This window comes from Anastrepha ludens, chromosome 3, assembly GCF_028408465.1.
Source record: "Anastrepha ludens isolate Willacy chromosome 3, idAnaLude1.1, whole genome shotgun sequence".
NCBI classification, from domain to species: Eukaryota; Metazoa; Arthropoda; class Insecta; order Diptera; family Tephritidae; genus Anastrepha; species Anastrepha ludens.
Window position 1 is genome coordinate 21,664,433 of NC_071499.1, and position 27,639 is coordinate 21,692,071.

The following is a 27,639-nucleotide window of genomic DNA, read 5'->3' on the forward strand; positions in this document are numbered from 1 at the left end:
TCAGTTCTCTGGTGTACTACGATTTAGACAGCTTAGCTTCTGCCCCTAATCAGAGCTGCGCAGAGCATTGTCGACTTACTAACTGATGGAAGTAACCTCGATGTTGGGTTAGGTCCGCCAACGGGCGGCATAATTCTGGAAAGGAAGTTACACATCTTAGCATATCTGCGTCCGGCTTGCTAGAGGTGTTCTTTGAAGCATAGCCTGTTGTCTATGAAGACGCTGAGGTACCTTAGGTGTATAATGGACTCTATGGTGTGATCTGCAACTCCGATGGAGACCCGTTCCACCTTTCTCCGGCTGCTTAGTACCACTCGTTCGATTTTATGATCCGCTAGTTCTAGTTCGTTTTCTTGGAGCCATGCCTTCACAGACGCGTTCATAGTACTGCATTTGGTCGCAACTTCACTTCTTTTTTTGGCCACCTTAGCCAAGCTTGAAGCAACCTTCGTCAGCAGAACTGGGTCAACAGCACATTAAAGTGCACTGTAGTAGATCGTCGCTTAGATATTTTTTATGGCAACTATTTTCATGGGAGATATGTAAAAACTATAAAAATATCCTTTAACCTTCAAATGTAAATTTAAATGAATTCTTTTAAGTGAGAAGCTAAGAGCCCTCAACTTCGTTATGTGCACTGTCAAACTTTTCTCCTTCTGTTTATTGAGAAAGAAAATAGAAATTGAAAAGTTATATTTTAAAATAAAAGCGCTAAAAAGCAAATAGAAAACTTGCAAAGCCACAAAAGTGAGTCGAGCAGAGCAACTTTGTGTAAAAACTCACTTGATTTCTTATACAATCTAACAGCCTTCCTGATTCTATTCAACGCAGCGCACACCCCCAAGGATTCATCTACAGTTTTATTTGTAAATAGTCAGTCAGTAGGTTTGCACTCATCTTTCCTCTTTCCCCCCGTCCCCTTCTTCTTTTCTGACCACTAAACAACTACAAAGCAAGGCAACTCGAATCCTTACTTGAGTTTCTGAAAAAGTGAATGCATAGATTCGTGTTATAAATGTTGACAATAATCGTACGAAGATAAAGGCCGATTGATCTAAAAATAATACACCACCACAAACCCCTTCTTATATGTTTTTGCAATGGTTACCGAACATACGTACATACGCGTACTTATTGATTGCTCGCATTGGAGGGCATGCCGTCGCTGAGCACACACAACGTGTGTGTGTGCGTGTGTGAAAGAAGCAGAGACGGCCGAAGAACGTGCAGACATGTGTGAATCGCCTTGGCCCCAGCTGCGCTGCTGACGTTGAAGCGTTTGTTTTTGGTCACATCACCTAGCGCACATACGAAAGGTGCCGATGGTGCTGGTGCTTGCTTGGTATTGATGTTGGCGATGGCGATGGCACTGAAACGTGATTGTGTGATAACAGATTTGTGAATAAAACAAATTGTAGAGGCGACAGGAGCGCTCAGTCGTAGAAATACCGTCGAACAGTATTTCGTGACAGCAAACGGACAACGGAAAGGAGTGAAAAGTATTTAATATTTTAGGAGTGAAAAGTATTTATTATTTTAGGAATGAAAAATCTTTAATAATTATCTGTGATTTGCAGTCAAATATAAATAAGAAAATTCAAGTGAGGTGAATACCAAAATATGTGAGAGGCATAAAAAGTATTTAATAAAAGTGGAAAAGAAAAATAATTGATATACATACATAGGTGCATATTTAAATAAAAAAAAAGTTTTGAATAAAAAACTAAAACTTTGTGCAATTTGTGCAAATCATTTACTTGCTTATAACTTGAAAACTAACCAAACGCATGTTTGTTAAACCTAGAAAATAATAAGAAAATATATTCGTTAAAAGACAATAAATGCGACATTTCGAACTAAACGAATTATCTCCCTATTCACAGATCGCAAAAGCTGAACAGAAAGAGATCATACTCTTATACTTAAGTGTAATATTAATTAAAAAACAAATTAATTGAAAAACAATCTTTTACACCGTAAAAGTGCAGTGTGACTTTTTATAAAAGTATTTTTCAACACATACTAAAATACTTGAATACAAGTCTAGAAAAAAACAATTGTGCATATTTTTTTAAATATCTTATTGAAATACTCATAAAATCATGGAGGGAGAATCAACGGAATCCACACACAACACTAAAGTTTCGGACTCTGCATATTCGAATAGTTGCAGCAACTCGCAGTCGCAACGCAGGTAAGATTTAAATAAAAGAAATATTTACGTTGTACAAAAACAAATTCTATTTTTACTCATAAACGCACTTTGTACTATGAATTTAAAAATTACTAGGGCAATTAGAGTATGGGGAGTTAGAGCACACTGGCTGAGTAGGGGAAGTGCAAAAGTATAGTGTGGTGAATACCCCTTGGGATTTTAATGCACTATGCCTTTGTTACCGTTTTCATTTGCAAGTGCTTGTTTGAATTTCATTCACATGCGATTTACGTAAATGGGAATTACATTTCAAAAAATAAAACAACTGATCAATTTTTCTGGAAAAATTTAAAGACTCTGCATAACTAAACGGCGTTAGTCTTACGTTAACCCAACGGGCAAAATACCTAGGTGTTATCTTAGATCCCAAACTCAGCTGGAGGTCCAACGTAGAGTACAGAGAGACTTTGCGGTACGTTTTCCACCGAGAGCCGAATGGAACAAACAGAAGGTGATTGGAAGATACGACATTGAAATATAGACTGACGGTTCTAAGTTGAACTGTGGTGCGGGAGCTGGAGCTACTCAACCTATCTCAGTCAATTAGACTTCCTGACTATACCAGCGTATTTCAGGCAGAACTTCTAGCGATCAGAGAAGCATGCAAATCACTAAAACTCTACAAGGGAGTTGGTGCAAGGGTAGCCAACTTTTCAGACAGTCAAGCAGCTATCAAGGCCTTAGACTCCAACTGCATTTCATCCAAGCTAGTCTTACAGTGTAGAGAGGAACTAGAATTACTTAGTCATCGGCTTGAAATTACTCTGATATGGGTACCCGGACATAGGAACATACGGAGTAATGAGATAGCGGATGAGCTAGCAAGAAAAGGTTCGACACTAGACAGAGGCGGTGGTATCCACCCCACTCAACACATTAAAAGCATCCATTGCCGCACACTATCATGCTTTAGTGGAAAGAAGATGGAAGCAATTAACTACATTATTACAACAAAAAAACACCTGGCCGTTGTACAAAATCCAAAGGAGGAATGATATGTTAGGGTGTTCTCGTCCAAACATTCCACGTATAACTGCAACCCTTACAGGCCATTGGAAAGTAGGGAATCATGCAGCTAGACTAAACCTCCCCTTCAATCCTATCTGCAGAAGCTGTCAAGCGGAAGGGGTGAAAGAAAGGATTTTCCACAGCTTATGGCAATGTCCAGGGCTAGCTAGGGAACGACTCCACTCCTTCGGAAAGCCTTTCTTGAGCCTTTCTTGCAGCAAATTAATGATATCTCAGACATCGAGATAAAGAATTTGCTGCTATACTTGGACCTCACTAAATGGATCTGACTAAGACAAAAAAAAAGAAAAGTGGTAGTAAAACGGTGCTGGCCACTAATTAGGATTGTTTCAGTGGAAATACTCAACCACTTCAACAACAACAAAGACTCTGCCTACTTCAATTCGATTCGGGGGCAATACTGTTACTCTCCTTTATAAAGAGTGTTACACAGCGGGCGTACTAATTTTGTTTTTTAATGCAAATGATTTTTTTTTTGTACCATCTTTCAGTATGCAAATCGCACTTGTTACGTTAAAACGTAACAACTCAAAATTTCCAAATTTTAGTTTTTTGCAAGAAAACAATGTACGGTGGTCATCTCTACCCACTGTAAAAATCATTCAGTGGTTTGTCTAGTCTTTCGTTAAAAAAACCGTTATGACCCTCTCTTTGTTTTCAGAATGACTTCTTTTGTCTCAACTAAAGAGTTATATTTTTAGTTGTCTCCAAGTGTTTGAACAAATTTGTGTCACATAAAGTGTAACATTTTGAATTGTGCCTGACGGTACCAAACGGTTTGTTTAAAATATACCACTAAGTGTATAAAAAAATGTCAGGAAAAGAGTAACAACTCAAAATTTTTTTATTTTAGCGCAACTACTAAACAACTAAGAATGAAACAACCGTTATATTGTTTTTAATGATATTTTCGTGCAATTACATATTTTTTTCCTTGTAATATATTATTAATATTTACGGAATTTTACAGATTTTGAGTTGTTACGCTTTAACGTAACAAGTGCGAAATAATGTCTTTCAGAGTTTACATTTCCATTGTGTATAGCCAAATGGGTTGGTTCCAAGGATGATAAATTTACAAGGTTTGCTCTATAACCATGGTGGAGAAGCAAATTGTGAGGGGAACTTCGGCCGCTACGTCGCTTGGGAGATTCGGCAGCCGAATTCTGAACGATCATTTCACATATACTCACACACTTGTCCAATCAGTCGTTGCTCAGACAGCAACGAAGTTTAATTTGTTGATTTTTTTCGTATATCACCAACACAGTGACAGCAGCCTATAAGCTATTTCAACGTTGAATTCGCTCAGAGCCGAATAATGGTCTGCTAAAGAGCACACCTTTAAAAATATTTTCCCCATGGATTCTCATACAAAAACCAATTGTCGCTCGGAGGCGTTATAAAACTGTAGATCCCTGCATTTGTGGAAGAACATCAAGACTCACATCACAAATTGAAGGAGTGCTCAACCGAACACACGCCAAATATACGTATATAAAAGGGGGTATTTCAAAAGTGACGCCTAGATATCAGTAGTGAATAATTCCTAGACGGTACCTTTTTATGTCATCTTTGGCATTTGCCAAGTAGACAGATGAACAATTTACACTATAAAACAATGTAAAATTATTGAAACTTATTATGTAAATAATCGACCTTTAAAACAATATATCGCAAATGAGTCGACAATTCACAGCTTCGTCGAAAAATTTCAAGAAACTGGTTCTGTCGAGTATAGAAAAAGCATTGGCAGACCAAAAACTGGACGTTTTGTTGAAAATATTGCTGCTGTAGTGCAAAGTGTTGCTGAACAATCTTCAACATCCATATCTCGATTCTGTTTCATTGGATTTAACTGGCAAGAAGCCTACAGACTACAACATGAATTATTTCATTCCAGTTTCAAACTATCTAATGAGCAAAGCGCTAAATCTAAATTATCGATCTCAAAAGGGCACCCTATATTTATTTCCATGCCTGCATGATAACCATGAATAACTATTTTAGTGCAATATTTATGTATGTATGTATGTACACTGGTATATAACCATAAAGTGGCAACAAAGTACCCAACAATCAGAAAGAAGATAACGCAGGAAAATTGCCATAAAATATATTGCGTTTTACAATCTAATTGCATTTCCATACATACATATAATTACTTATATAAGTATATTTATACATAGATGGGCAGTTATGAATCAAATTTAAAACAAATTCCAGTAACCACTTAGTCCTGATTTACACATAGATACTTCTGGAAGAGAGGCATTGGAAATTTTTTTTGATGTATCATTCGCTGTCACACGGGTAAAGGGTTTTCGGCAACATTGTAAGTCGATACGTAAGGTGAAGGATAATTCGTCTTCGGCGGTAGGTTTTCTTTGATTCTCCCAAAACTTCTGGCAAACAAATGATTTTGTACCACTCAGAATTGACTATTTTAAGTTTCTCTAGTGATACATTTGCGATATGACCAGATTTTCCGAAAAACAGGCGCTCATTCGTTTTGAGGTGCTTCTTCCGGGAACAACTTTTGCTGGATTATGCTCGTCTTAGAAAATCCATACTGTCAAGTGCTGTTTTGTGTCCAGCTCATATGCATAGGTCCAAAATTCGTCACCCGTTACGATATCATAAGACGTACTTTAAACCACAGCGACTGAATTTCTTCAACATTTCTTTACGCCAGTCAACACGAGTCCTTTTTTCGGTATCCAATCCGATATTCAACGAGAACAAATCTTCTAGATCACCAAATGCTCATGCAATATTGAGTGTATGCTGGTTCCACTAATGCCCAAGAATCGTTCCGTCTCCCGATATATCACATGACATAACGAGTTTGCTTTCTTCAATATGACGCACAACAACAATTACTTCTGGCACAAATACCTCTACAATATGAGGGGTTAGAACGTCTCTCAGGGTTACAGCTTCAAAGCTTACTTAGATTCGCAAAAGACGCAGGCTTATTACAAGAAACCTACTACAAGGAAATGTAGGCGTCAAGCTCCCTCTAGTACCATTAAGGACCAATAGGTCTATGTGATGGCTTTCAGCCAGCCAGGCCAACCTAACCTAACCTAAATCATAAGAATCATCGCACAAAAATTTTCACGAGTTAATTCCATCTTTTAGGAGAGAAGAATTTTTCAACTCTCTGAAGCAAGTAGAAATAAAACTTGAAAACGTTAGACGTAAATTTATGATAATAATACCAAATAGGCGACTCTGTTAAAAGCCAACCCTCGTAAAGGTATTTGAAACAACAAATTTCCGCCGTCAAAGACATCCTCGTCAAAGCAAAAAACTTGCAGCCACTACCTCCATTTTAAAGAAATGTTACGGCATAACATTTAGTCGTAGCAGCTGAAGAATTTGGAATACCCTTAGAGTAATGGTAATAGTTGTACCGGTTAGGCTAAGGCGTTCATGTACTGCGACCAGATTGATCTACTGTGTGCCGCCCCTAAGAGCTTTATTTTAATTGATTAATATTGCGAAGAGTCAAACCAGCCCTTTATTAGGTACGAGTCCAGGATTCTGAATCTCCTGTGACGTGATTAAGTGTTCCATAGGCTTTTCTTCAACACAGCACAACCTGCATAAACCAGTACTAGATAGTCCTATTGAATTGAGGTGTTTATTGCACCCAAAGCGACTGGTAAGTGCTCCACAGAGTAATCTGAGGACCCTTTTGTCTGTGCAGATTTTGCTCCGCTAGTATTAAAATTCAGGAACATTTTGGAGTGATTAAGGCCGTTTGTTCCATTCCAGTATTTCCTTCTTTTTATTTGGATTCATTTTTTTGGTTTCCTGTTTTAGGTTGCTTTTGTTAAATCCGACCCTTTTCTGGCATAAAACTCTGCCTTATCGTTTAATTCGTGTCCCTCATGTTCTGGTACCCAAAACAGGAAGACCTGATTAATAGTCGCCAAATGCACCCATTGTTCCAATCTATAAGGACTTTTGAATTAAATGTTTAAGGTTTTGAGGACGGACTGACTGGCCCTGTTTCGGATACGATTTCCACTGTTTTCATTATGGCAAAATGCCCCGCATGGAAAATTGTTGTATCTGCACTCAGTTGTTGTTGTTGTTGTAGCAGCATATTAAACCCTGGCAGCATACTACCGGTCGTCTTCGTCTAGACTCATCTAATGGCAGGCCAAGTAAACCTGCTGTTTCGAAAGGTTGGGTCCTAAGGGAAAGGTGTGTTAGATGAGTAGGTTTGATAGTGGTGATCGGGGTGCCTTCACATGCTGAACATATATTTAGTATGTCGGGTTCAATTCTGGATATGTAGCAGTCTAATCTGCTACAGTAGCCAGAACGTACTTGTGCAAAGGTTACGTGGGTCTCTCGGACCTTAGCAGCAATTGCGGTTGTGTGCGCAGAGAAGGACAGCAAACTGTCGAAGGTTACTCCAAAATTTTGGGGTTTTTAACAGTCGGTCGGTGTGTCGCCGACTTTGACCTTGAGCTGTAGTTTTACCTCCTTTGTTTAGATGCTAAAGAGGGTCGCTGCGGACTTAGTGCTAGATTGTAGACTCCTCGCAGTGAAGAAGCGAGAAAGGTCAGTGAGATAATCGTTTACTTTGGTGCACAGGCCATCAATGTCATTGGCCGACGCCATTATCGTACAATCGTCAGCGTAGGAGATCAGGGAGACTCCCTCTGGGGCAGCTGCGATACATAGAAGTTGAAAAGCAAGGATGAAAGGACACCACCCTGAGGAACACCTTACTTTATCTTCCTCTGTTTAGAGATTTGGTCTCAAAAAAGCACGACCACTCAGAGAATTCGCGGACCGCCTCTTCAGCCCTGGCGGGAGTGTCGACTGCATAATGTCATCTAGTAGCCTTGAGTGGCTGACTGTGTCGAAAGCCTTCTTCAGATCCAGCGCTACAGTGATGTTTTAGTTAAGTCCGCGGTTTATCTGGGTGTTTATGGCGGTGAGTGCTGTGGTGCTACTGTGCACTCTTCAGAAGCCATGCTGATGTGAGGCTGGGGCCAGATGTTTCGTATAGAGATGTAGTCAAGTATTTCTTATCTGCACACTGCGTTAAAAATTTGTGAGCTTTAGGCCCTTATTCCTGCTCCTACGCCCTGAAGCGTTTTGGAACCATTTTTGCGAGCCATCTTGTAGCCCTGCTGAGCTAGTGTTCCAGTATAGGGATAAAACATGAAATAAAAAAATTTGAATATTTTGCATTGAATTGAAAAATAAAAGAGCGACTTTTACTCTACGTACATACATCCAATTTTCGTTTCTAATGAAAATTTGCTAAATAATGACTAAATAAATAAGAATAATTACTAATAAGTTACGTATTTTAAATTTTCTCCCCAGTGGCAGCTCCAAATCACGTCTCAGCGGTAGCCACTCGTCCGGCAGCAGCGGCTATGGCGGCAAACCATCAACGCAAGCTAGCAGGTATGTAACCCAATCCGCTAAATCGATTTGCCTAAAACCTTTTTCGGAGAAGACGTTATTACGTTAATTCTCATGCCAATACAATTCGCTAAACAAAATTTTTTTGTTTGTTTGTATTTCCATTCAAATCACAGTAGTGACATGCACATTAAGCGCGTCAAAGATAAGGCACGCAAGAAGAAGAAGTTGAAATGCTCAACACAAACAAATACTCTGGAAAATCAGGATGATGTTCCAAATACCAGCGAACCACAGAGCGAGGAGCAAATCGCACTGGCCTGTGACAAGGCAATCGGTAAATTAATACTTTCGTCTCTTGTACGCAATTTCCAAATATTGTATAAGTACACGCACACACACCCATATGTACATCAATTATTCATTTATCAATCAATACATTCAGGAATCGTAGCACAATGCAGCCGCCTCAAGGAAAATAAAGAGACGTCAATCTTGTTGGAGAAGGAGACTACCGAGCAAACTAAGTCGGAGATTTCATTGCAGTTACCCACACCATCACCATTATCAAGTGAGTTTTAGTAATCTCATAAAATAAATACCAATTTAATACGCAATTAACTCCAATAAACTGATCGGACCGACATCGAAAACTTTTTATTTTTCGATTCCTTAGTCACTTCGCTGGTAGCATTTTCGGGCACTTAACACCGTATTTCGCCGAACTTCGAACAGATCTCTCTATACGCAAACTAGAGTTTGGGGTCGTGCTAGGGCAATCTTTCCAAATAGGCAGGATTGGATCGAGGGTAAAATCTGCACCGAAGCTTGCACCTCTGTCTTCACTGACGAATCCAAGATGGAATCGGGACTCGGAGCAGGGGTTTTCTCTAAATCAGCCAATTCATCTACTTCCTTGAAATTGCCTGCCAATTTATCTATATCCTTTAAACTGCTGAATACTGCTAGTTTTTTCAAGCAGAAGTCTTTGCGATCCTGCAGGCATGCAAAATATTTAGGAAACGTGGAAGCGGGAGATATTAACATTTTTTCTGATAGTCAAGCCACAGTCAAGGCTCTGATGACGCCATGGTGCAGAACGAAACTCCTTTAAGGAGAAGATCAAATCTTTTGGGTTTGCAGGTAACATTTCTCTGATCTGGGTTCAGGGACATGGAACATAGAGGGAAATGAAATTGCTGATTAGTTTGCTAGGAACGCGACTGAATTGGTCTTAGAGACCTTCTACCCGATCATTGGCTCATTGGCATCCCCCGAACGAAACTCCTTTAAGGAGAAGATCAAATCTTTTGGGTTTGCAGGTAACATTTCTTTGATCTGAGTTCAGGGACATAGGAACATAGAGGGAAATGAAATTGCTGGGGATCTTGCCAGGAAGGGAACGAATTGGCCCCAGAGACCTCCTGCCCGGTTATTGGCTCATTGGCATCCCCCTGTCTGTTATTAAAAGGGAATCGCTCAACTTATTTCCGAGGACAGCGCAGAAGATTTGGAACATCTTTTGGCCCCAGAAAGTACTTTGGTCTCCTTGCCATTCAATTTCCAAACTCGTAGTTGTGTTTACCGGTCACTGGACGATCGGCACATACGCGGTTAAGCTAGGATTACTATTTAACCCCCATTGAAGAAGCCGTGGGGATCTTTCAGAGAAGGAGACTGTTGAGCACTTTCTCTGTAAATGTCCAGGTTTGGGCATCAATCTTCTCCATTACACTTCTTCTCCTACTTGAGGAGTGCCAGACTGGCACTTCAACCATTTCACCTACCTACTTTCACTACGCTCAGAAGCATAGAGTCTCAACAAGACTCTTCGATCGCAGACGATTCCGGGCTATTGTTTTTGCGCCGTGCCATGTGGTGTCGGCATCTGCTAGCTCGCACAACATCGCCCTTCTCCAAGTAATCTAGGGCCGACCACGATCTCTGCTCCCTAGAAGCTTCCAGTCCAGTGCCATTCCCATGATCTTATCTTGTATGATTCTAAGCGTGTGACCTATCCATCGTGATTTTCTGCGTTTGATTTGCCATAGAATGGGTTCCTCAATCGTTAATCTCCACAGCGCGTCGTCGCTGGACGTATTCGGCCAGAATGATGAGGCCAGATGTTCCGGAGGCATTTGTTGGCAAATCATTGCCTCTGCATGATGGTGTTAGAAACCAGCCATGTTTCACTTCCGTACAATAATACTGACTTCGCACATGAGCTGAATATTAGCAGTTTAGAGCGCCTAGAGATTTGCGAGCTCGTACATACTGCATGCATTCGAATGAACGCGGCCCTTCATCTGCCCCGCCGTCTACTGTGATAGTGCAGCGGAGGAAGCAGAAGCTTTCGACAAATTCCACCAAGTGCCCGCCAACCAATATCTACCTTGCTTCATTTTGGTTTACTCTCATAGCCTTCATCCAACATGCCAACATGACTAGTCTGTCCGCCTTCGCTTACATGTCAGTAAATTTGTGAAAGAGTAGGCAGATGTCATCGGCGAAGTCCAGGTCCTCAAGATATCTGGTGAAACTCCATACGATGCCTCTTTAGTGCAGGGTCAATTGGTTCATAACGTCGTCTAGGACGATGGCGAAGGAAGTGGCAACAAGGTACAACTTTGCTTTACGTCTGCGTTGGTGGTGAGTGGGTCGCTGATGTTGCCGTTGTGAAGCACTGCCAATTCGGAGTTCTCGTAAAGGGCTCCCATGAGGCGGATTATCTTAGCGGGAACTCACTTTCTACTCAACGCCAGCCATATCGAGTCTCGTTTGATTGTGTCGAATGCATTCTTAAAGTCAACGAACAGCATGAAAAGCAGGGAGCGCCACACAACTTATTGCTCTATTATGACGCAAAGAGTATTGGTTTGGTCAACAGAGCTTCGGTGAGAGCGATGTCCAACTTATTCGTCCCTTAAGGGGCGTTCGATACATTGAGGTCTGCTTTGTGTGATTGTGGCCACAATTTTATAGATGGGTAGGGTTATTCTTCGCCAGTTGCCGCAGTCACGCAAATCGCCTTTTTTGGCCAGCTTCGCGATGATGCTTTTTGTCCAGGATTGAAAATTCATGTTTTCGCCCATGTAAAATCTGTCAACGCAAAAACTAGTTTTCGCTGGAAACTACTTGAAAGCTTACGTTCAAGTTGTTGTTGTTTTAGCAGCATAAACATTCCCCATACATGCACGGCCAATACTCCTGCAGTGACGGTCCTTTGCCAGATATAGCTCCGAGTCGAAATTCAAACAAAAAGACAAATCTATGGTCCGAAAGCGTGAAAATCTTTTGGTGGAGATATGGCAAACGAAAATTGTTGCTTTGCGCAGGCACCGCAGAAACTAGCATATTTTTGAAGAGATGGCACTGCAGATGCAGCAGCAGCGTGTCAAGTGCTACTCTCTTTTTTCATTGGAATTGCTTCTCGGAAATTAGTGTTCATCTTTTCCAGAGTGGGTCGATGGGTGTTACAGAGCTCCAGAAACGAACTTCGATGCATGAGAATGTGTTCCTTAAAGCCCTTATTACCCTTTATTTGGCAAACCACTTCCCAAAGACACTGAATGCGTTTCTGCAACGGCTGCCGTAGCTGAATGCGTTGGTGTGTGACTACCATTCGGAAGTGCGTAAGTTCGAATGATAAGAAAAAATAATCGAAAAAGTTGTTTCCAATAGTGGTCACCCCTCCTGATGCAATGGCAAGTCTCCGAGTGAATTTCGGCTTAAAACTGTAGGTCGCTCCATTTGTGGAACAACATCAAGATGCACGCCACAAATAGGAGGAGGAGCTCGATCGAGGTCATGTTTAGTTGGTAGCAGCTCTTGAAAGAACCCATGCCGATTCGTTTGAATCGAGGAAGTCGAGTGGTTTCCCTTTCCCATCACAGCAACACACCAGCTCTCGTCTCAGCAGTCGTGGTCACAAAATTAATAGAAATGTTTCCCATCCCACTATTCTCCACCCTTTTTTGTCGCACAGTGTTAATATCCTCCCTCATACATATTTTTAATTTCAGCTATCACACAGCAAGGCGGAAAATCGGAAAGAACCTGCGAATCGGCACCAGGAAAATTGGAAAACTCCGGCAAAGCGGAGAAACTTAAGGAGGTGAGGTGAAACATAAACTAAAATATTATTCTAGCAAATTTTCATAGAAGTGCTTAAGTTCAGGCAATAGGAATACCGCTATTTATAAATCAGGGGAATGATGATTATCTTGGAAAGCTTTGAAATGCAGATCCGATTTTGATTGCTAATAACTAATAACTCAAATACTTTTCAACAAAAATGTTTTGTACAAAGAAACCGGAGATCCCTTGAAAGCCTTTTATTAGTTATTTTGTTATTTTGTAGTAAATTATATCGATAAGTGTTGCCAGTTGTTTCTCGATGGGCCCGAGTATCAGCTTTTATGTGAAAAAGTCCCCCTGTGCAAATGAGGAACTGGCTTTGGAAACGCAGTGGATATGGGAACACTCAACCTCGTGCAAAACTGCCAAAATTTTGCTAAGCACTTGGAATATGAAAACTGCAAACTTTATTTTATCACTGCCTAGGAAAGGTTGCAGAATATTGGTTGGAGTACTGACGGAACGCTGTCTGGCTCACCTCACGCTGCCAAAATAGGATTAGTCCAAAGCGAAACGCATACTAGGGTACTTTGTAACACCTACTTTGCCACTGCTCTGCTTTTTGTAGGACTCGACAAATGTGCCTAGGATCAACAAATTTTTCATCCTTGAAGCATATTGCTGAGAAAAGACTGAACGCTTATTAAAACTCGGGAAGACGTGCATTAAGAATTACATAAAATAATATCTTCGACCGTAGAAGTCTAAGTGAGATCTTTTTACAGATTAGTCAGCAGTACCTAACCTAACGTACCCCGGAGCAAAACTGTCGATGATGGTTGCGCCTATAGAGAATTTAGAAAGGCAGTGCCAATACTACTGATAGTAATGGCCATAGGGATATTCGGACTATATTAAGGGTATTTATACCTCTTCTACTTGATTGCCGCTTAAGCGATTTTAGCCGAGTCTACCAAAATGCGCCAGTCCTTTCTTTCTCGTACTAACCGGCGTCATTTCGAAATTCTAAGTGAGGCAAAGTCCTTCTCCGCCTGATCTTTCCAACGCAGAAGAGCTTTTCCTCTTCCTCTGCTACCACCAGCTGGCACCGTATCGAATACTTTCAAAGCCGGAACTGCAGAATCTTCCTCTGAATGGATGGTTCCGTGTGTAGAAGTTCACGTAAGTGGCGAAAGTACCAGATTGCTATTCACTTTGGAGTGGCCAGGGCGATTCTTCTACATATGGTTCAAGCAGCAACGGGCAAATTCGGGGCTTCCCCCAAGTATACTATGGGTAACTCACGAACATCAGTTTCAGAACAAGCTAATGTGAGAAGGCGAAGCGTCCCATCATATTTGATTGTGCGTTGGGTATGGGACCAGCTACGACAAAATCTGTAATAATGAAAAAAAAACCACATTGTAGAAACAGGAACTTACTTATGCCAGTTCGTTGCAAAACATAAAGAACTTCTAGTTTTAATTTATATTTTTTAATCTGTAGCTTTAACCTTTCGTTATTTATCCCCTTTAACCCTTTTAACCCTCTCAATCGCAGGAGAGTTTCTGCTGCGTCATATCAATGCATGACGGCATCGTGCTCTTCACTACACCCAGCATAACAGATGTGCTCGGTTTTCCACGTGACATGTGGCTGGGGCGTTCATTCATCGATTTCGTACATCCTAAAGACCGCGCCACCTTTGCTAGTCAAATCACTACCGGCATACCAATTGCAGAGTCTCGCAACAGCGAACCGAAGGATGCGCGTACCACCTTCTGTGTGATGCTACGTCGTTATCGCGGCTTAAAATCTCGAGGTTATGGCGTCATTGGACGCCCGGTTAGCTACGAGCCATTCCGTTTGGGACTCACATTCCGTGAAGCGCCCGAAGAAGCGCGCCCCGACAACCTGGTCTCGAATGGAACCAATATGTTGCTAGTCATATGTGCTACGCCGATTAAGAGCTCCTATATTGGTATGTATAGATTTTTTGTTTGGTATTTGTTGGCTCGCTTACATTTGCGCACTCGATTGCACTTCCCGTTTCAGTGCCAGATGAAATACTCTCGCGCAAGAGTCCGAAATTCTCAATACGACACACAGCAACGGGTATCATTTCACATGTGGATAGCGCTGCGGTGTCGACGTTGGGCTATTTACCCCAAGATCTGATTGGACGTACAATATTTGACTTTTATCATCCAGAAGATCTGATGGTTTTAAAGGAAATCTATGAAACTGTCATGAAAAAGGGACAAACTGCGGGCGCTTCATTCTGCAGCAAGCCGTATCGTTTTCTGATACAGAACGGTTGCTATATACTGATGGAGACGGAGTGGACAAGTTTCGTAAATCCGTGGTCTCGTAAACTGGAATTTGTTATAGGCCATCATAGAGTATTTCAAGGTAAGCGATAAAGTGAAATGGCAAGCTGCAAATCATTTAGTGCAATCACTCATATATTTCCAGGTCCGAAGCATTGTAATGTTTTCGATTTGGCGCCGGCCAACAAGCCAAAACTTTCTGATGAGGTGCGTAGTCGCAATATGCGCATAAGAGATGAGATACTCAAATTACTCGAGGAAACAATATCGAGACCTTCGGACACGGTAAAGCAGGAGGTTTCACGTCGTTGTCAAGCGTTAGCTTCCTTCATGGAAACTTTAATGGATGAGGTCACCCGCACGGATCTCAAGCTAGAGCTACCACATGAAAACGAGTTGACCGTCTCTGAACGAGATTCGGTAATGTTGGGCGAGATATCACCACACCACGACTACTACGATAGCAAAAGTTCAACGGAAACGCCGCCTAGTTACAACCAATTGAATTATAATGAAAATCTTCAACGTTTTTTTAACAGCAAGCCTGTCACCGCGCCCGTCGAAGACGATCCCATGAAGAACGAGAAATCTTACAGTATTTCGGCCGATGCACGGAATACACTGAGTCCGGTGCAATGTTTCGAAGGTAGTGGTGGTAGTGGGTCGTCGGGAAATTTTACCTCCGGCAGCAACATACACATGAGCAGCATTGCAAACACAAGCAACACCGGCACCTCGTCGGGCAGTGCCCAGCTGGTGACATTGACCGAATCGCTATTGAACAAGCACAACGATGAAATGGAGAAATTTATGCTGAAGAAACATAGAGAGGCACGTGGTCGTTGTGGTGAGAAGAGTAAGAAGGTTTCCGAGAAGGTGATGGAGTATAGCGGACCGGGGCATGGACTAAAGCGAGGCGGCTCACATTCTTGGGAGGGAGATGCCAACAAGCCGAAACATCAGCACACGAACGTAATGGATGCACAACGCGAATATGTAGATCACCACAACTTGGCAGTGAGTTCGAGCAACAAAGCCTATGGTACACTACAAACGACGCTGGGCGATACATCGTACGCTGCCGCCGGTCTCTCCTGTTCGCGCAACGTTAATCTTTGGCCGCCCTTCTCGGTCGGTCTTACATCTTCGCACACATCGCAAACTGTGGCGCAAAGCGGTTTCACACCTCAGCACAGCATCTTTCCGACATTCTACTACATACCAGTGACAGCGACTGCCGCAACACAAGCTCCAGCAAAGCCAGCTGTGTCCGATATGCCAAGCACGTCGGCGCAGGCGCTGCCGTTGCAATACATGACCGGACTTATGTATCCCCACCCGTCTCTGTTCTATACACATCCCGCAACGGCAATGATGTACCAGCCCATGTCCTTTTCGAATATTGGCAACTCGCTGGCGTTGTCAGAGCAGTCGAGCAGTACGAACGCTTTTAAAACGGTTAGTGGATGAAATAAATAAATTTTAACGGTATTAATTTTGCGTTATTAACTCACAGAGTCAACCGGTTATGCTGGCCCCAACGCCGACGAAGCCACAAGGCGCTTTCCATTCCATCACACCAGCTCAACCCCAACGTCCATCGTCGCAGGCGACGTCTATAAAGGCCGAACCGGGTTCGAATATGGTGAGGGACTTTCAAGCCTTGGTTAAATTGAATATTTTGTATTATTAGTATTATTTATTATTATTATTATAATTTTTAATTTATATGTGCACCTATGAAGGCACCTTCGGATTCCTCCAAAAAGGGTATAGCTGACTCGCCAATTCCATCGGTTGTTGGCGATTACGTTACGGATCAACACAATCCAAATGATCTGAAGGTGCGTAAGTTGAAATTGGAGTTTTTGTTTGTTTTTTTTTTTTTTTTGTTGTATATAAAATCGGAAGAAATTTAATTTTTAGACCCAATTGGTATTAAACCAGTAGTTCATATAATTTTTCTGGTTATATTTTGTAGCCCAATACAGACAGCAATGGAAACAGCGACGACATGGATGGTTCCAGTTTCTCGTCTTTCTACTCATCTTTTATAAAAACTACCGATGGATCGGATAGCCCGCAAGAAAACGATAAGGAGGGAAAACATCGAAAATATAAAGTATGTTTTTAGCGCAGTAATGCAATTTTGTTGATATTCACTATAGTTAAGACATACCACTGAGCCTTATTTCTTTGCGCGCAGATGTGAAAATGTAGACGATTCTGGATAAGTGTATGCTAGGCCTGTAATATTCTCTGTCAGAAAGTCTAGCCAAGGCTGTACATTTTTTTGTTAACTACAGAGATGGCCGCTGTAGCCGAATGGTTACGTGACTACCATTCAGAAGTGCGTAGTTTCGAATCCCCGCGCATGAGCACCAAATAATACAAAAAGTTTTCTAATAGCGGTCGCCCCTCGGCAGGCAATGACCAACTTCCGAGTGTATTTCTGCCATGAACAAACTCCTCCTTAAAACTATCGGTTCCTCCACTTGTGGAACGACAAAGAGACGCACGTCCCAAATGGGAGAAGGAGCTGGGTTAAACACAAGTTTACGCATCAATTATTTATTTAATATAAAGCACTGTTGTTTTTCTTGTTGTAGCAATATACTTAACCCTGTCAGTGTTATGTAGATCACCGGTCATCTTCGTCTAGCTAATCTGACAGGTTGGGTCCAGAGGCAGAGAGGTGTTAGATGAGTGGGTTTGACGGGGGAATGTGAAAAGGCGGTTAGTGTCGTGCTGGGTGCCCTCATATGCTGGACATACATACGTTTAGTACTCGTATGTGGTATATATTTTGGATAGTTAAGAGTTTAACCTGTTACAGTAGCCAGAACGTAATTGTGCTAAGGTTGCGCGGATCTCTCGGGGTAGCAGGAGCTCTTCATCTGCTATGGGTGGTGATTGGACGCCGATAACGGCATTCGATGTTCGGGAGCTTAAAAAGGCGGTAAGTGTCTCCCGATGAATATCGGTTATAGTCTGTCTAAACACTGTCCGGTCCAGTAGTTGTCGATTTGTTTTGTCCTGAATCTCGTCGGCGTAATTGAAGAGGTGTCTTCTGACGTGCCTGGGAAGCGGTAGCATCCTAGCAGAAATTGCTTGCTGAACAGTTTGTTGTGCTCCTTCACAGGGAGCATCTGAGCCTTGTTATGTAAGTGTTGTAGTGGACACATCAGGAGGCATCTCGTCGCTGTCCGAATATCGTGGCTTTGGCATGTCTGAAACTTAGTCCACTGCAAATCACTAGTTCCAGGCGATCAGATAGACGCAGCGTAATTTAGAACCGGTTGGTCAATTGCTTTAATGTCGCCTAAAAACATTTTTTTGTCTTTGCCCCGACTACTACTGCCGGCTGACGATTTAAGGACCTTATTACGATTTTAGACTTTAGTGGCTATTGCGGTTGTGTGCGCAGAGAAGGAGCGCAAACTGTCAAAAGTTATATTAACACCCAAGATTTTGGAGTTGTTAACAGTCGGTATTGGTGTGTCGTCGACTTTGACCTTGAACTGTAGTTTGACCTCCTTTGTCCAGGTGGTAAAGAAAGTCTCCGTAGACTTAGAGAAAGGCAGGTGAGGTAGTCGTTTACTTTGGCGCACAGGCCATCAATGTCATTGCCCGACGTCATTATCGTACAATCGTCAGCTCAGGAGATCAGGGAAACTCCCTCTGGTGGCTAGGTAAGCTTCGATATGTAGAAGTTGAAAAGCAAAGGTGAAACGATACCACCCTATGGAACACTTTACTTTATCTTCCTCTGTTTAGAGATTTCGTCTCAAACCTTTTGTTGCCTTTTGTGCTATTGACCTGCTCTAAGTAGACGCAGGCTTACAATTTTAGGTAGACAATTCTTTAATGAATTGGAAGACCTTCGTTCTGTGGAAATCAGGAATTTTTTGAAAAGTATACCCTGGTTTTAAGAGAGATAAAGACAAGTTCCCTGCGCGGCATCACAATGGGCTATGAGCCTGAGTGTGTCCCACAGTGCACAACCGCTTCAACCTAACCTAACTTTGAAAATGTAACTATATTTTACCGGTACATAAATACATACATACATATGCATTTATTATTATTGTTTGGCTGTTTGCGCACTGCGACCTGAATAGATCTATTGTGCAGACATGTGGCCTACTCAAACAGTTTTAGGCTATTAATAAATCCTAAAACTGCTGTAGGCTTAATTTCTGCCAGGAAGTTTGGATCTATAACCCCATTTCCCAGGTAATTTAGTCTGCGTCGTGCCACTGCTGGGCAGTCGCATAGAACGTGTTCTGCTGTGTCTTGTGCCTCTTTGCAGAGTCTACAGGAATCGTTTTCTATCGCACCTATATTTTCCATGTGATAATTAAGTTTTCAGTATCCTGTTAGTAGTTCAGTGTAAAGTTGTATGTCCTTTCTGCTTAGGCTAAGGATTGCTTCTGCCTTTATCCGTTCTAGATCTATAATCGATCAGGCCTCGTTGTTCCTGTTCACGCAGAAAGACACTTTTGATGCTGTTATTTACCCCGCAGAAAGGTTCAGGACCTATGAAGGGAGTGTTTGCCCCCTAAATTAATAAAGTTTCTTGATGCTAGGGTGTTGATGATTTTAAAACATTCCCAGACCAACCTTGATTGGAATGAGAAGCTATCCAGCGATTTTAGAGCTGCTTGACTCTCACAGAGAATATTAATATTGACACTGCGTATGCTTCCCCGTACAAAATTCTCTGGACTTTAAATTTCTTGGAGAATTCTAGTTTCCTTTGCATCTTGTCGTTAACTGTCAGGCTGGGAGAGTTCAGGATTGAACCCAAAATCCTTATATGTCCTGTAAGATTGCCTTCTTTGAGTTGGCTTCCAGTTGGCTACAAGATATATTGGAATGAGTCCAGTGACCATTTCTAAAGCCGCTGTGGAGCATGTTCGCATTGGTCCCGTTACGCTCGGAGAGGCTATTCTGAATACCTTGTTAAGTGTTGTCTGAGTCTTAGTTTTGTCTACTTTTGGTCACCGCATATGGTCATTGGCGGTCGCCCCTCGGCAGGCAATGGCAAACCTCCGAGTGTATTTCTGCCATGAACAAGTTCCTTATAAACAAAAATATCTGGCGTTCGGAGTCGGCTTGAAACTGTAGGTCCCTCCATTTGTGGAACAACATCAACACGTACACCTCAAATAGGAGGAGGAGCTCGGCCAAACACCCAAAAAGGGTGTACGCGCCAATTATATATATATATATAGGTAATCATTGGCACTATTATTGTATTATAAAACCATGCCATCATCTTTGGCCGCAGAACCTATGTTTTACCGTAAAGCCTTTGGCATACGTATATTACTCTCAAGGCTTTATTTGTGATGTACGATAAGTGATTTTTCCAGGTAATTTCATGTCCCCAGATAGAGTTAAGTCGGCGCCCCTAGTTTAAGGGTCGCTAGACTTAATTTCCTTCTTCGGGTGAAGGGTACCACCCATGTTTTGTTCGGATTTAACGAAAGTTCTTTCTCCCGACACCAGTTTTGCGTAATGTCGAGAGCTAGTTGCATGCGATCAGTTATAGTAGAGTCATATTTGCCTCTAACCATGATGACTAAATCATCAGCATTGCCCTGAACTTCGTATCCGAGATCGGCGAGAGTCTGTAGAAGCTCGTGAATGATCAATAGCCAAAGGAGCGGTGATAAAACGCCTCCTTGGAGCGTCCTTTGGTTGATTTGACACATCATCTTTTTGGTCCAGTTTCAAAGATTGTCGTTCTATTACTCAGCATATTGAGAACCCACGTTATGATTAGTCTATCTGTTTCCTTCCTAACCTTACCATTTATATACATAGTAATGCTAATAATCTAGAATAATTATTCCATAGTTGGCATGGAATTTGTGTTTTAATTAACCCTTAATTCTCGCCTTCCTTTCAGGTGCAAGGCGACTCCAAGTCAATGGACAATGCAGAAGAAGACCAAACGTTACATGGTGATGGCTAAATACGCGTAGGACACGTGAGTTTCGCATCAAACTGATGACGACAAGTATTGAGGCAACGTGACGACTAGTAAGCGGCAATTTTATTTACAAAAACCACCCCATACAAGTGCACTTTGCAAGAAAATGCGTACGACGAAAAAAGTGTAAGTGTGGCAGTCAAAATCACTTGGTATCTCTTTTAAAATATGATTTACTTTATTCCGAATTGCAGATTAGCGTAAACAATGCGGCTGGCATGCAATTAAATACTGAGCATCACAATTTTTCCAAGGCGACATAACGATAGAGACAACACATACTGCGTATGGCGTACTATTTATACAAAAAGTTTATACAAAATAAGAAAAAAAAAACAAGAAAATTTACTCTGTTGCGAAACACAGTGGAATCTAATAAACATAGAATATATTTGTAAAAAAACCAAAAAAAAGCGCTTGTGCAACATGCAGCCTTTCATTTTCGTTTCTTTTTCGGCTTTGCGCTACAACTCTCCGATTTCTCCTTGAGACAGGGAATCTTAGCTGACTCCTTTGTTGTCTGAAATTGTTGCAGATCGGCGCAAAATAGCACCGCTTGCGCCCAACCCGCATACGGGCCGTAAACTGTGCGCAAATGATTTGCGATCTCTTCATAAATGCGTGGCGTCACCGTCTTCACCTTCGCCAATTGTTGTCGCATGTAAACAGTTTGTGCAATTTTATAAATGTGCGTGTCGATAGGCACTGCCTCCAGGTGGCCCAGCGACATAAGACAAATGCAATCGGCAACTTTGTAACCAATACCAGGTAGACGTACCAATTCGTTACGCGCGTCGGCATAGGACATGGCGCGAAGCTTGTCAAACCACGCTTCGCCACCGAAGTCGACAATTTTCGCAATAGTCTGGGCAATGAATTTTGCACGATAGCCAAATTTGGCTTCACGTAGCATGAGTTCCAGCTGCATGGAATATATTTGGGGTTTGTGAAAAAAGTAAGAAAAATATTTTAATAAGTGGCGGCATACCTCTTTTTGATTCTCCAGCAAAACTGATAAAGTTGGGAATGTATATTCCTCGCGTTCGTTAAAGTGTCCGATACGCTGGCCATATTTGGAGCAAAACCAGTCAATCATTGTTGAAATTCTATAAAGACACATAAAGGATGTGAAAAAGGCAACAATAAGAAAGCAAAGGAATGAAGTAGATTTAGTTTTGAAGAGTTTGATTTTCTTTTGTAAGGATGTAGTTCGGTGTTCTGTTTCGTTTGGCAAATTTATTTTAGGTTTTTTTGTTTTTTTGAATAAAATTAAAATAAGTAAAATTATAGCAACATTTTTACATGCTTTCATTTGCATCCTAAAAAACTATAAAAATTAGATGCAAAAAATATTTCTTAAGCTGAAGCAATCAGCCAAAAATTGAGGTTAGGAAATGATGCAGATGGTAACGTCTCTTTTGTTTTGGATATTTATTTTTTGATCCATAAAAAACATAAAAAAAGTATTTTTTGACATACGAGGTTCGTTCAAAAAGTTGTCAGCCTTCAAATAATGGTCTTCACATGGACGATGGACACAGATATAGCCGGTTCTACCAAACCAATTTTGATAAAATAAAATTTAAATGACATATAATTGATGTCGTTATCGTTTGGACTACGATCATTTGGGAAAAAAATTAGTATTTATTTTTCGACCTTTAAAGTGAAAAAAGGGTCAAATGGTTTTCCTCTTTAAACGATTGTATCAATTTTTTTTTTTAAGATCATATCTAGTTCACATTCATACTCATATTCATACTGAACAAGAACCTTTTTGCCTTTTTGATTTTAGACACCTGTGAGTCCCGGAATCCGTGTCGCCAGCGACATACCTTTTTTTGGAAGACCATTTTTCGAAGGCTGACAACTTTTTGAATGAACCTCATATGGCTAAAAAAAAATTATTTTTTTCAAAATGCATAAAAACAAACGGAAAACAAAAATAAAAAATCGTTTTTCGTTTCCGTTTTAAATGGTTTTAAAGAAACACTTAAAAAGCACCATTTCAAATAAGGCGAGGGCCCGAACCAAACAGAAAAAAACAGACGGTTCTACGTAACCGGAACGACCCGGATTCATATCCGGCCAAGGACTACCACTTCAGCAGCATTGCCCGTATAAGCATGAAGAATGTTTAAGCTACTAAAACAGGAACAACAACATTATTATTCTGTCGACTCTACGGCCCCCAAATTTACAGTGGTGCATGATGATTTTTCTTTATATTTTCAATGTTTTTCGAGTTAAAATTTTTCTGTTATTTTTTTGTTTTTAAATTTTCAATGTTTTTCGAGTTAAAGTTCTTTTGATATTTCTTTTTTTTCAATGTTTTTCGAGTGAAAATGTGTCTGTTATTTTTCCTTTTCTAATATTTTCAATGTTTTTCGAGTTAAAATTTTTCTGTTATTTCTTTTTTTTTAATATGTTCAATGTTTTTCGAGTTAAAGTTTTTTTTCATATTTTATTTTTCAATGTTTTTCGAGTTATAATTTTTCTGTTATTTCTTCTTTTTTAATATTTTCAATGTTTTTCGAGTGAAAATTTGTCTGTTACTTTTCCTTTTCTAATATTTTCAATGTTTTTCGAGTAAAAATTTTTCTGTTATTTCTTTTTTTTAATATGTTCAATGTTTTTCGAGTTAAAGTTTTTTTCATATTTTTTTTTTTATTTTTAAATTTTTTTCGAGTTATAATTTTTCTGTTATTTCTTCTTTTTTAATATTTTCAATGTTTTTCGAGTTATAATTTTTCTGTTATTTCTTCTTTTTTAATATTTTCAATGTTTTTCGAGTGAAAATTTGTCTGTTACTTTTCCTTTTCTAATATTTTCAATGTTTTTCGAGTAAAAATTTTTCTGTTATTTCTTTTTTTTAATATGTTCAATGTTTTTCGAGTTAAAGTTCTTTTCATATTTTTTTTTATTTTTCAATGTTTTTCGAGTTATAATTTTTCTGTTATTTCTTCCTTTTTAATATTTTCAATGTTTTTCGAGTGAAAATGTGTCTGTTATTTTTCCTTTTCTAATATTTTCAATGTTTTTCGAGTTAAAATTTTTCCATTCTTTCTTCTTTTTTATATTTTCAATGTTTTTCCCGATTAGATTTTTCTGTTATTTTCCCCCTTTTCTAATAGTTTCAATGTCTTTCGAGTTAAAATTTTTCTGTTATATTTTTTTTTATATTTCCAATGCTTTTCGAGTTAAAATTTTGTTGTTATTTCTTTTTTTTAATATTTTCAATGCTTTTCGAGTTAAAGCTTTTTTATTTCTTTTTTTATTTTTCAATGTTTTTCGAGTTAAACATTTTTTGCTATTTCTTCTTTTTTTAAAATTTGCAATGTTTTTCGAGGTAAAATTTTTCTGTTATTTCTCCTTTTTTTAATATTTTCAATGTTTTTCGAGTTAAAATTTTGCTATTATTATTTTTTTTTTTAATATTGTCCATTCTTTAACCAAAACAATTTAAATCAAACTTTCAAACTTAACCGAAATTCAGACAAATTCAACAAATTTTCGTCTAAATTTTGAAGATTTTACTATGCAGATTTCTGGAAAATTATATTATTTGTTTTTTTGGTGTTGTAACAGACAAAATCGCGAAAAATGCAAAGATAACTCCATTTTAGTCTTCCAGTACACGATCCTACCGGGAAAATGTTTAAAAGAAATATTTAACATTGGTTGTCCACCTTTAATGAAGAGAGAACTACGAAAATTGTAGTCTTATATATCGGATATATCGTATATCAGAGAAAAGTAGAAAGAAACTCTATTGAGTATAGAGTCAACCAATTTGGTAGTCTCTTCGACAGCAAACTTGTGCCACTCCTCCAATAAAACATCTTTCAAGAGCTCTTCTTTGCTTGTAATTCGGTATTTCTTTGTATTTATTTTCAGAAGCGCCCATAAATATTAGGCTTTAAGTCTGGCGTTTGTGAAGGCTATTGGCAATAGCTCGAGGATATTATAGAGAACCCATAACTTTACTATATGAGTTGTATAATTGGGGTCATAGTCTTTTTGAAAGCAGATGATGACCCCAGTATTTTAACGCCTCGCTTTAATTTTTGTTTTAAAATATCCAAAGAAGCCAACTTATCCATTGTTGAATCAATAAACTGCCATTTTTCCACACCACCATTTATTTTCTTTATTCAGCGCTGTACCAGAGTTCCTCACCACAATTTGATATCAAATATGCAAAATCTGCTTGCATCCGAAAAGCAGCTTTATAGGCTTAGCTTAAAGTGAAAAGTTTTCAAAATTTCATTAAAAAAAACAAGAATATTTCAAAGTAATTTTCTTCAACATCTTTAATATAAAATTACACGTATTCCAAGTTAAAAAAACTCCAAAAGTATCTACATCCACAACGTTGGTGAAAAGTTGTTGTGTTTTTTTGAAACTTATCACATTTTCGGTGAGTAGTTTGGGCTTAGCAAAGTTGCTTATGAATGAACTGAATAGAAACGGTTAGAAATAAAAAAGGTTGTTTGATATTTTAGGAAAGGATACATTTTGTTATTTTTCTTGTTTCTTCCATTAAAATATACATTTTTAGGAAAAGTGGAAAAGTGGACTTAGCAACTTTTCACTCTAAGTTGGCGATATGTTTAGTGATTTACTGTCCGCAACCTGCGATTTCAAGACAAAACAAATAGTGTTTTTTTTTTTTAACAACACCACTGCCTTTTGGCAGCTATTAATGGATATTGGTTATAAGTATACTTTTATTTTTATAGAAAATCCAATCATTGGAAATATAAATTAGTTAGGAAAAAATTCTTTATTCTCTTACCAAATGAAGCGGTTTGTGGTGGCGCCTCTTTTCTCGTTTAAGAGGTAAACGAAATATTTTTTATTTATTTTCTCATTACTCCTTTATGAAGTAAACTCTTTACTCATAGGGTATGCAATGTAACAGGAACGCAAAATACACTGAAATATATAGCGAACAATGTGAAGTAATGGTATACACTCAATGGAGTGCTGCGGGGATACTCGAATAATGATCCCAAATTCTAGTAAAGTATGATAGTTAAATTGCTCCGTTGTAGTTACATACATACATATATATATGAGGAATGCTACTGAACTGATAGTCCTTGGCGGAATATAAATCCGCGTCGTTCCAGTTACGTGGAACCAACTGTCGTGGGAAGGCAAATCACTCCTTATTTTCTTGTTTAAAAAAATATTGGAGTGATGCATCATAAGTAAAGAAGAAATAGGACAAACCTCCGAATGTCCTATAAATTATTATATGCATGACACTTGTTGGTGTTGTTGTAACAGCCTAACTATTCTCCATAATTGTTTAGATAATGTTACTGGAGTAGCAACCCTTGGCCAGATATGAAATCGGGTCGTTTCCGAACTGTGGCTAGCTTTTCTCATCGAGAAACTAAACAAACAGTGCTCAATACTTTGAATTCATACCTTTTAATGTGATTATTTTGACTGCAAATAAACGACAATATATTCTCGAGTGGTTCTTGATCCAGCACACGAACCGCTTTCATGTGCGGCGTGATAGTTGCAAAGTGTTCGTGCGCTGCACGCCAACTCTCCAAATTTTTATTTAAATCAAAGTCCAGGCGCAAATAGCGACGCAGTAGGTCTCTAAAATACTCATTTTTGCACGATTTCTTATTGAACATCCCCGGAGCTGGATACACTTTGTATAAAATAGAGGCAGCACTTTGGCTCAACTGCCAAAATGCATTGCAGGCCACTCCATGCAATTCTGGCAACTTTGATGCAGTTGATTGTTCTACTTTCCTCCAGCTGCAATAAATAATTAATTAATAATGTGGTACAAATTGCAAGCACTTACTCTAACCGAAAACTTTGTCCACCCAGTAGGGAGACTTCCAAATTCACCTGGCTTTCGGGTATCGCAATTTCGCCGTTGAAGCAATGGTCCATTTCGGGGCAGTAGGAGATGTAATCACCCGCCTTTTGCTTAAATTTAAATCGAAATATTTGTTTAAACGCTAAAATTGGAACAGCTGAGCGGGATTTACTAATCATATTGACTAAACAGTGTTGCGAAGCGCTCAAGTAAAATTTAAAGTAAAAAAAAAAACAAAGAAAAAGTATAACTCTAGTGACTGAACTGATTGGAGTGACTTCAGTTAAATCGGAAGCTTTTCAAATATTTTAGCTAGTTTCTGTGGAATAAGTGTGGTCACTGCCAACAGAGTTAAAAATTAAATGGAAGACCCTTTAAAGATTTTATTACGGGCTGTTTTCTCAATGTCCAGTTAGTATAATCTTTAACCGGTGGTAACTGGCCAGATGATGAATTGAAATGACAATTCCATATGCACGAAGGTCTAAACAGCTGGCATTATGTTACTTCGATCATTGATGGTTAGGTTAGGTTAGGTTGACCTGGCTAGCTGAAAGCAATCTCTTAGACCTATTAGTCCTTAGTGGTACCAGATGTAGCTTGACTCTTAGGTTTCCTTGTAGAAGGCTTCAGATCATTGCGGATAATTTACAAAATAATCAACAAAACCTTATTGGCGAATACACGAAAACTCCATATTGGTTGATTTCTTCTACAATTTATGTTTTTGTAT

General features: G+C 39.6%; 2 protein-coding genes across 4 annotated transcripts in view; one reads left to right on the forward strand and one right to left on the reverse strand.

Moving 5' to 3' along the window:
* LOC128857133 (period circadian protein) overlaps positions 1–21,337 on the forward strand; it is a 35,896-nt gene extending 14,559 nt beyond the window's left edge. For all 3 annotated transcript variants that reach the window (XM_054092721.1, XM_054092723.1, XM_054092722.1), the window contains exons 2-14: positions 1,884–2,194; positions 8,603–8,686; positions 8,821–8,981; positions 9,090–9,215; positions 12,667–12,758; positions 14,282–14,702; positions 14,777–15,133; positions 15,197–16,509; positions 16,568–16,696; positions 16,797–16,895; positions 17,033–17,173; positions 20,969–21,178; positions 21,247–21,337. In XM_054092721.1, the coding sequence (XP_053948696.1) occupies positions 2,103–2,194; positions 8,603–8,686; positions 8,821–8,981; positions 9,090–9,215; positions 12,667–12,758; positions 14,282–14,702; positions 14,777–15,133; positions 15,197–16,509; positions 16,568–16,696; positions 16,797–16,895; positions 17,033–17,173; positions 20,969–21,034 (3,081 nt within the window). In that variant the 5' untranslated portion in view covers positions 1,884–2,102 and the 3' untranslated portion in view covers positions 21,035–21,178; positions 21,247–21,337. The remainder of the gene's footprint in view (positions 1–1,883; positions 2,195–8,602; positions 8,687–8,820; positions 8,982–9,089; positions 9,216–12,666; positions 12,759–14,281; positions 14,703–14,776; positions 15,134–15,196; positions 16,510–16,567; positions 16,697–16,796; positions 16,896–17,032; positions 17,174–20,968; positions 21,179–21,246) is intronic.
* On the reverse strand, positions 21,208–27,102 carry LOC128857134 (N-glycosylase/DNA lyase). Its single transcript, XM_054092725.1, has 4 exons — positions 26,895–27,102; positions 26,492–26,839; positions 22,041–22,158; positions 21,208–21,974 (listed from the first exon to the last, which is right to left on the reverse strand). The coding sequence occupies exons 1-4, from the start codon at positions 27,083–27,085 to the stop codon at positions 21,489–21,491; spliced, it is 1,143 nt and encodes a 380-aa protein (XP_053948700.1). The 5' UTR covers positions 27,086–27,102; the 3' UTR covers positions 21,208–21,488.
* Positions 27,103–27,639: the final 537 nt, after the last annotated feature.